Genomic DNA, 9870 nt, shown 5'->3' on the forward strand with positions numbered 1-9870 from the left:
GAGAGCATTCCAGGCAGTGAGAATAACATGTGCAAAGGCCCTGAGGTTAGGATGTGCCTGAGGAAGAAATACAAATAACTTTGTTGTGAAAGGCGTGCAGCCAAGGCGGTCCTTAGAAGCAAACATGATGAGACTGTCTCGTCTACTTTGGACATGTTAATCAGGAGGGTCCAGTCCGGGAGAAGGACATCATGCTTGAAAAGTAGAGGGTCAGCCAAAAAAGGAGAACCACCTTCAAAGACATGGAGTGACACAGGGACTGCAGCAACGGGCTGAAACACGGCAGAGAGTGTGCAGACGGTGTGGGATCAGGCGCGGTTTTGTTCTGTTGTATACAGGGTCATTTGACATGTGGCCTGGGGGTAGAGAGCTGTGCTGCCGGTTCTAATCCTCCAGTTGCTTCTTGGGAGAGAGGTGGGCAATCGAGTGTGATTGACTGCCTCTGAGAACCTGCTGGCGTCAGTTCTGACGTGGCAGCACTTAGCAACAATTGACCAAGGAATTTAAGTCCCAGAGGCTGTGAAATGACCCATGCTTGCACATTTTCTACTGGTAGCGAGGGAGGTACCCACACCAAGAACTCGAAACCCACCAGCTGCCCTCACTTTTCTCATCTGTGAAATGAGGCTAACAAGTTCAAAATGTCAGCCATGAACAAAGCGTTGGGTCAGGGGCAACTGATTATCTTATAAACCAGGAGATCAGAGAGGCCAGTTAACTCACTCAGTACCACACAGCTCAACATCTATTCCCAGGACTCTTGGCCTCCAAGACTCTTACTTATCCCCTGGTGCCTGTCGCTCAGGACCGTGCACCCCGAATCCAGGCATTTAACTTACCAAGCAGGTCTGTGGCAAGGGTATATTCATCCCATTTTACAGCTGAAGCGCTGAGACCCAGAGAGAGGAACAGCCGGCCTCAGGAACCTCGCGTGAGCTCCGCTGTGTGGCCCGCAGGCCTGAGTCTGCCCTGAGGAGTGCCCAGCTTTGCTCCTTGTGACAGGTGACTGCAGCTGGTCCCTGGCCCCGCGCCTGGCACTGTACTTGTGGCTGAGAGGTGAGGCGGCCGCCTGCCCTGCCAGCGCTGGCTGGGTCCCAGGAGTCCTCGGTTCTCCTAATCCTGGATAATGGCATTGATACGGCGGGTGACAATGGCACCTCGGGGAGCCTTGGCCTGCCTGGTGCAGGAAGGAGAGCCCTGGCCAGGGCTTAGCAGCTGCTGCAAATGAGATTTCCCTGGCTCAGCCTCACAGCCCCTGCTCCAGCCTCCCTGGGGGGACTGCCTCTCTCCGTGTCCCCCTGTCTTTGGAGCCAAATAGCATGCCTGTGGGGACATGGCCTGAGGCTGCACAGAGCAAGTCTGCCTCCCATGTCCTGGGGTTTTGTGGACACCCTAGAAAATGTGTGGCTCTCACTTTACATGTGAAGAGACTGAGGCTCAGAGTTGGCCCGAGACTTGCCCAAGCTGGTCTGCTGGACACCATGCCAGCTGACCTTGACTTCTCTAATGCCAGGGTGGACCAGTGCATCCCAGCACCCTTTCTGACACTCAGGCTAACCTTCTACACCCCCTCCTCTGATTTCAGCCCAGGGAAGAGGAGCAGTGAGGGATGGTGACCCCAGAAAAACAGCCTCAAAGATGCTCTGACCCTCACACCCCTGTTCTGTGCTGGACAGGCTCTCCAGGGAATGGGAAATCTGACTCCCTTCTGATTAGAGTGCTGGAGGGTTGGACCTGGGGGTTCAAAGGCCTGAGTTAGGGCTGGGGAAGTCATCTTGAAGACCTGCTTGCTGTGGGTGGGACCACGCCTGCTGACTGCTTCCTCACCACGCTTCTGGAGATGGGCACAGTTTGCCCACTTCCTGGGTATGGAGACTGAGGCCAGGGAGGAGGAAGTGGCATGTCCAGTGCCCATGATGGAAGAGCCGACTTGAGGCAGAAAGGCCTCACAGGGAACTCGTGGTTGTCAGTCTCTGCAACCCTGGCACCCAGGTCTGGTCTGTCACCAGCTTGCTGTGGGACCCGGGACATGTCTCTTCGCCTATCCTGGCCTCAGTTTCCCTTCTGAGAAGGGCCCAGGGCTGGGTGCTGAGTGGATGGGAAGGCCATGGAGAGCAACTGTTGGCTTTCACGGTTAGGGTGGAGGTGCCGCCCCCACGCACCTCAGTAAAGGTGACTTAGCAAAGCCGTGGCTGTGCCCGGCCGGCTGCCCAGCCACCTGTTAATTCTTCACCCTCCTGTCCTGACCAGGCATGGTCCCGTGGGAGGAGACATAGTATAGTGTGTAGGTACAGGACTAGGGGTCCACTCCGAGAGTCCTTGTTTCCACGCTGCCCTCCGTCTTGCCATGTTCCCAGATGCTGATCAGGTTTTGGTGCGCCCTGCCCAAGCCCACTCCCGCATGGTGTGCTCATGTGGTGGGGCTGGGCGGATGGGGACAGGGACAGGGACCCTGGAGGTGATGGTGCTAGCTCGGGGGCAGAGTCTCTCAGGCCAGGCCAGCAGGAGCCCTGCATGTGCCCATCATGTTTCGAGTGTGACCACACCCCACCCAGGTCTCTCAGGACAGAAATGGCCAGAAAGGACCCCACCTTCCCAATAGCCACTTCCTGTCTCCTTCCTCCCTCTAGCTGTTGGGACATCTGACTGGGCCCCCCTGCTTCTGTCTCCTTGACCCCTGGGATGCGTGTCCCCTCCCTCTGGGCTCATCTTGGCTGCCCCTCTGTCCACCTGCCCACCGCCATCTCTGTCTTTCTGCCTTTCCCATCCCAGTCCTCACCTCCTTCCCTGTCCCCTCCAAGCCCCACCACCACCTGCCTTCCACTCTAACCCCCAAGTGTGAGGGGTCAGTGTGTATGCTGGGGAGGAAGGAAGGGTGACCTCACCTGTTTGACCCTGAGACCCCCTGCCAGGGCCCAGGAGAGCAGCACTGGTCCGTGACACCCCCCAACTCTGAGTGGGTGAACCACTGGGCAGGGGGTTAAGTGCTGCTGTCAGCGCCTTCAAAGGCCTCAGTGGGTGGCAGGCAGGCAGCCTGGGGACAGGACAGGGCCAGGGCCATGGGGAGCCTCCTCCTCCTCTGTCTGACTTGGGGGGCTGGGAAGCAGAGGAGAGAGGGCCACAGGCAGGGTCACCTTGAGAGCTCAGGTGAGAGGGGCTGGGATGGGGCACAAGGGGGTGTTTGAGAAGGGAAGGGCTGGGACAGAGGCGGTACCCCCACACCTGAGGCCCTCTGCACCACAGTGTGTCTCACCTGAGCTCTCCAGGTATGAGGCAGGTCAGCTTGGCTGCCCTGCAGGGCCTGGCTGAGGAATCTCCTGAGGATGGGGGGCTCTGTGTGGCCGAAGTTCTCCTGTGCACACACACGTCCACACACATGTAGAACATGTGTGCTTAAGCATGCCGTCATGCAAGATCCTCCCCCTCCACGCACAAGCACGCTTCCTGCACCCTCAGTGGCAGCTTCCCGTGTGCACACCTGTCCTGGGGGCACGTGTGGACGTGTGTGTGCCCACAAAGGGGCCTGTGTGTGAACTCCAGCCCCGCCCCACGCGGACACAGCGCAGCTGCTCACCTGCACACGCACCTGCATATCAGGAAGGCCCCAGACGAGCCCAGATGGAGCCCCGCAGGGAGCTGGGGACTCAACCCCCTCCACTGCAGCCTTGCTGCCTGTGACGGGGGAAACTGAGGCCCTTTGGCTTCTCAGGATCCAGCAGCCCTTCAGCGGCTCTGTCTCCAGCCTCAGTCCTTCTGTGGCACAGAGGTCGTCATGTGGTTCGCAGTCAGGGTCCCTCCCTTCCTCCCCCAGACTGTACAGGGGAAGGGAGAGGGGCTGAATCTTTGTCACCCCCACAGCCTCAGGTGCAGCATCCAGCCTCTCCTCCTGGGTCATTAGGACGTCCTGTACCCCTGGCCATCTCCCCAACACAAGCTGCACATGTCCCCCCGCCCCTGGCCTGCCTTCTGAGGTGCCCGCTCCAGCTTCCCTTTGTTCAGCTCACTGGGGCTCGGAGCTGTAAATTGGTTTCGCTTTGACAGCATAGGTTTAAGATTTTTTCCTAAGACTCCTTCCTGGAGTTTCCCAGGAGGAGGGACGGGAGGCAGAGGATGCGCTTGTCAACGGTCGTCAGCCTTCTCTCTGCAAACACGGCTTTCTCTGGCCTAACCTTCAATCTCTGGCCCCTGCCTGGCTCTGCCGGGAGCCAGGCTGTGTCTGTAGTCAAGACAAGACCCTGGGCAGCGGGTGCAGCCAGAGCTGGTCCCCTCCTGGAGGTCTGTGTCTGAGTGACTGAGACGCAGTCACCCCGGGGGCTGCGTGACTGAGAAAAGATCCTCCAGGGTCTCAGACTCAGTTTCCCTACCTGTCAGGTGAGAGTATACTCAAGTCTGTCTCTCAGAGCCACCCACTTGCTGCCTTGACCTCTGGTCTCGCTTGTTCCTTGGTGTCTTGGGAACGAGACATGGTCACCCTACTTCATTTCCACAAATGGGCCAGACAGGGACCTATCCGCCCACTTTATTATGCATAGGGGACAGACTCAAAGAAGTGGCAGGCAGGGTGGAGTTGTGGGACTCCTGGCTCAGAACGGGGACTCACGGTACCTCGAGAGCCTCAGTTCTAGTCCTTCTGTGCTGTGTGATGTGGGACAAGCCCATGTCTTCTCTGTTCGCTGATATTCTGGCTGTTGGCCATGCCGTTCCTGGACCTCTGGCTTCCTCACCTGTCTACACAACTGGGCTTCCCTGTGGGGAAGGAAAGTGCTTTGGGGAGATCATGAAAGGGGGTGTCTTTGGCTTCTAGCCTCTTGCCCTCTGTCCCCCAGGCTCTGCCCCTGCCCCAGAGAACAGTCTTCTGCACACCTTCCCCATGTAGGGGACTGCAGCCCCCCTACGTCAGGGGGGCCCACAGCCACGCTGCTCTGCTCCCCCTCCCCCACAGAAGCTGAGACAAGGGAATTATTTTTGGAACAAGAGCGGTTACACAACAAATGAATTATTTATCTTTGGGCATGGAGGAGAGGAGGCATTTTGCTGGGCTTCTTAATTCTTTATCTGGATTGGGGGAGTGCCAGCTTGGGTACGTGGCCGGGTGTATGTGGGCCTGTTTGTTGTGTGCACAGGACGTGTGTAGTGTGTATGTATGTGTGTGTTGTGACCGGGGCCTATAGATCTCTGTGCGGACAGTGGACGGGCAAGGACCCCAGGGGGTGGGCCTGTGCCCATACCTGTCCCATCTGTGTTACTCAGTCTCCCTTCTCTGGTCCCCCCTTCCTTCTCTGTCTCCACCCTCCCAGCCCCCTCCTGTCACCCCCCTTGTGTATGTAAAGGGAACCCCAGAGCACCCTCTGACACGGGGGCTCCTGGGTGTGGAGAGGGAGGGGGCTGCACCTGAAGTTTTAGGGGGCCTCCTAGAGCCATTGCACTGATCTGTCACCCCCTCTCCGTGCTTCCTTCCAGGAACCAGGGGACAGATGGGTCCCTTCCTTCCTCCCCACGTCTCTCGACTCCCCCTCACTAGTGCGCCACCTCCAGCCTCCTGTGGCAGCCGCCCGCAGTGCTGAGCCCAGAACCTGAGGAGGAAGAGGAGGAGGAGGAGAGGAAGTCAAGAGTCCTGAGCCTTCTGGCAGCAGAGCAGAGCCGACAGGCTGTGGGCTCCTGGCCAGGCCAGGCGGCAGCGCCCAGCAGGGAGCACGTCAGACGGCCGCCAGTGCTTGGCACTGGCCGTGCCCACTTCACCGGGGGACCCTGGACTGAGGGTCGCCCCCAAGATGGTGGCGGCCCCGGGGAGGACTGTGCTGCCAGCCCCAGCCTCTGGCCTCTAGGCCCCCCCGCCCCCCACTCCCCGGCCCTCACCCCGTGCCCGGCCCTCGAGGGGCCGAGGCCGGCGCCATGCTGCGCCTGGGGCTGTGTGCAGCCGCCCTGCTGTGCGTGTGCCGGCCGGGCGGCGTGCGCGGCGACTGCTGGCTCATCGAGGGTGACAAGGGCTATGTGTGGCTGGCCATCTGCAGCCAGAACCAGCCGCCCTACGAGACCATCCCACAGCACATCAACAGCACCGTGCACGACCTGCGGCTCAACGAGAACAAGCTCAAGGCCGTGCTCTACTCCTCGCTCAACCGCTTCGGCAACCTCACCGACCTCAACCTCACCAAGAACGAGATCTCCTACATCGAGGACGGCGCCTTCCTGGGCCAGACGAGCCTGCAGGTCCTGCAGCTGGGCTACAACAAGCTCAGTAACCTGACCGAGGGCATGCTGCGGGGCATGGGCCGCCTGCAGTTCCTCTTCGTGCAGCACAACCTCATCGAGGTGGTGACGCCGGCCGCCTTCTCCGAGTGCCCCAGCCTCATCAGCATCGACCTGTCCTCCAACCGCCTGAGCCGCCTGGATGGCGCCACCTTCGCCAGCCTGGCCAGCCTCATGGTGTGCGAGCTGGCCGGCAACCCCTTCAACTGTGAGTGCGACCTCTTTGGCTTCCTGGCCTGGCTGGTGGTGTTCAACAACGTCACCAAGAACTACGACCGGCTGCAGTGCGAGTCACCGCGCGAGTTTGCCGGCTACCCGCTGCTCGTGCCACGGCCCTACCACAGCCTCAACGCCATCACTGTGCTCCAGGCCAAGTGCCGCAACGGCTCCCTGCCCCTCCGGCCCGTGAGCCACCCCACGCCCTATTCCACCGACGCCCAGAGGGAGCCCGACGAGAACTCGGGCTTCAACCCGGACGAGATCCTCTCGGTGGAGCCTCCGGCCTCGTCCACCACCGACGCATCCACGGGGCCCGCCATCAAGCTGCACCACGTCACCTTCACCTCGGCCACCCTGGTGGTCATCATCCCCCACCCCTATAGCAAGATGTACGTGCTGGTGCAGTACAACAACAGCTACTTCTCCGATGTCATGACGCTCAAGAACAAGAAGGAGATCGTCACGCTCGACAAGCTGCGGGCGCACACCGAGTACACCTTCTGCGTGACCTCGCTGCGTAACAGCCGGCGCTTCAACCACACCTGCCTGACCTTCACCACGCGGGACCCCGTGCCCGGGGACCTGGCGCCCAGCACCTCCACCACCACTCACTACATCATGACCATCCTGGGCTGCCTCTTCGGCATGGTCATCGTGCTGGGCGCCGTCTACTACTGCCTGCGTAAGCGCCGCATGCAGGAGGAGAAGCAGAAGTCGGTCAACGTCAAGAAGACCATCCTGGAGATGCGCTACGGCGCCGACGTGGATGCTGGCTCCATCATCCACGCCGCCCAGAAGCTGGGCGAGCCCCCCGTGCTGCCCGTGGCCCGCATGCCCTCCCTGCCCTCCATGATCGGCGAGAAGCTGCCCGCCACCAAGGGGCTGGAGGCCGGCCTGGACACCCCCAAGGTGGCCACCAAAGGCAACTACATTGAGGTGCGCACGGGTGCGGGTGGAGACGGCCTGGCCCGGCCCGAAGACGACCTCCCGGACCTCGAGAACGGCCAGGGCTCGGCCGCGGAGATCTCCACCATCGCCAAGGAGGTGGACAAGGTCAACCAGATCATTAACAACTGCATCGACGCCCTCAAGCTGGACTCGGCCTCTTTCCTGGGGGGCGGCGGGAGCAGCGGCGGGGACCCCGAGCTGGCCTTTGAGTGCCAGTCCCTCCCCGCGGCCCCCGTCGCCTCGTCGGCCTCTGCCCCCCCTGCCGGGGCGCTGGAGCGGCCCAGCTTCCTGTCGCCCCCCTACAAGGAGAGCTCCCACCATCCTCTGCAGCGCCAGCTGAGCGCCGACGCGGCCGTGGCCCGCAAGACCTGCAGCGTGTCTTCCAGCGGCTCCATCAAGAGCGCCAAGGTCTTCAGCCTGGACGTGCCCGACCACCCGGCCGCCACAGGGCTGGCCAAGGGCGACTCCAAGTACATCGAGAAGGGCAGCCCGCTCAACAGCCCGCTGGACCGGCTCCCGCTGGTGCCCGCGGGCGGCGGCGTCCACCACCTGGAGGTGAAGCCGGCCTACCACTGCAGCGAGCACCGGCACAGCTTCCCCGCACTCTACTACGAGGAGGGCGCCGACAGCCTGAGCCAGCGCGTGTCGCTCCTCAAGCCGCTGACCCGCTCCAAGCGGGACTCCACCTACTCGCAGCTCTCCCCCAGACACTACTACTCAGGGTACTCCTCCAGCCCCGAGTACTCCTCGGAGAGCACGCACAAGATCTGGGAGCGCTTCCGACCCTACAAGAAGCACCCCCGGGAGGAGGTGTACATGGCCGCCGGCCACGCCCTGCGCAAGAAGGTCCAGTTCGCCAAGGACGAGGACCTGCACGACATCCTGGATTACTGGAAGGGGGTCTCGGCCCAGCAGAAGCTGTGAGCCTCTCCTCTCACCCCCTACCCCTCGGTGAGGTCGGAGGGGCCGGGTCCGCAGGGGAGGGCCGGGCAGGCGGAGCGGGGGGGGGTCCCCCCTCCCCGAGATGCAGGAGTGGACGTACACGCACACCCGCACGCACGCACCATGCACACACCTGACCACCACCTGACTGTGAACAAGCCAACACCCGACAATAACGGACAGGAAAACAAAGACACATTTTCCTTAAAGTTTACAAACTGATACCGAAACCAGTCGTCTTTACTGTGCTGCCCAGGGACTCTGCTGAGGTGTGCGGGGCGGGCAGGGTGGGCGGGCAGCGGGTGGAAGAGCGGTGGGGCCTGCAGGGCTCTGAGGCCAAGGGCAGAGTTGAAGGTGAAGAAGGAGAGCCAGGCAGGGCTGGACTGAAGCCCCCTGGGGGAAGAGAGGGGATCCCCACCTCCAGCTGGGGAGCAGGTCACCCGGAGAGTTCTACCAGATGGACGTCAGGACCATGTCCTTTCAGTTATGGCTGGATGGGGAAACTGAGGCCCAGAGGAAAGGAAGGGTTAACCCTGGGGTCTCCCTCATCCACCACCATCCTCCTTCCACAGACGTGGTCTCTGGCTCTAAGATGCTCGAGTCAGGCCTGGGAAGGCCCCTGAAGTAGAAAGCTGTGGTTCATAATTTAGGGGTCCGGACCCCATGCTAGCACCTTGGAGAAGGGGGAGGCCCTGCTGGCAGGAGGGGTGCTGACAAGTGCACGCCTACCAGCCCCGCGTGTGTCTGTCTCACGCAGCTGGGAGCTGCCACGGGGTCTGAGGAAAAGTAGGGTGGGCAGGCCCCACACTGGGTGTCCAGGCCCCCTACCAGAGGGCAGCAGAGCCTGTGATGGGTGGGAGAGGCGGGAGGGGGTGTGAACAGGGCCTCCTGCCTCTGTCCCCGTATCCTGGCCTCCTGTCTACCTGACCCCCATAGTGGTGTCGTGGGGCAGCATCTGACCCTGCCAGGGAAGAAGGGGCTTCCCCATACCTGCCCCACCCTGGGCCCAAGGGGCTTCCATGTTTCCATAGCTATGATCCCTCTTCCCCCTTTCCTTGACCCCCACCCAAACGTCGAACAAAGCACAAACGGTGAGGTTCCCCCTCCCCTGGGTGGGGAGCAGGCTGGGTTCCCTGGGCCCCTCCCCCTCCCTGGCCAGCCTCCGTCACCATAGCAACTCTTGGCTGGCAGTTGGTGGCCCGAGTGACTGTTGGGCTTGTGGGGATTCTCAGTGTGGGCGACAGAGGGCGATGAGGAAGGCAGGGCCAGACACTGCTGCCTTTCTCAGGGGCCAGAGGCTTCCAGGACGCCTCTTTTGGGGGGACAGACCGTGCTGAGGGGCTCCCAGCACTGTCAGGAAGACGGAATGGGACAGAGACGGCCTGCGCCCTTCACCTTTGGGTGGGAGGTGGACTGGTGGAGCAGGGTGGGACAGCTCTCCTGGGAAATTTTGTCCACTCACGTCCATCCCAGCCACCTCCGGTTGGCCCTGCCCACTTGGCTGGCCTCACA

The 9870-nt window shown here is 61.5% G+C and overlaps 1 protein-coding gene across 1 annotated transcript; it reads left to right on the plus strand.

The window, feature by feature from the left end:
* Nucleotides 1–5892: 5892 nt before the first annotated feature.
* ELFN2 (extracellular leucine-rich repeat and fibronectin type III domain containing 2) lies at nt 5893–8340 on the plus strand. Its single transcript, XM_006890145.1, has one exon. The coding sequence runs from the start codon at nt 5893–5895 to the stop codon at nt 8338–8340; it is 2448 nt and encodes an 815-aa protein (XP_006890207.1).
* Nucleotides 8341–9870: the final 1530 nt, after the last annotated feature.

The sequence above is a fragment of the Elephantulus edwardii genome, unplaced genomic scaffold (genome assembly GCF_000299155.1).
Source record: "Elephantulus edwardii isolate Elephantulus edwardi_28Jun2011 unplaced genomic scaffold, EleEdw1.0 scaffold00086, whole genome shotgun sequence".
Lineage (NCBI taxonomy): Eukaryota > Metazoa > Chordata > Mammalia > Macroscelidea > Macroscelididae > Elephantulus > Elephantulus edwardii.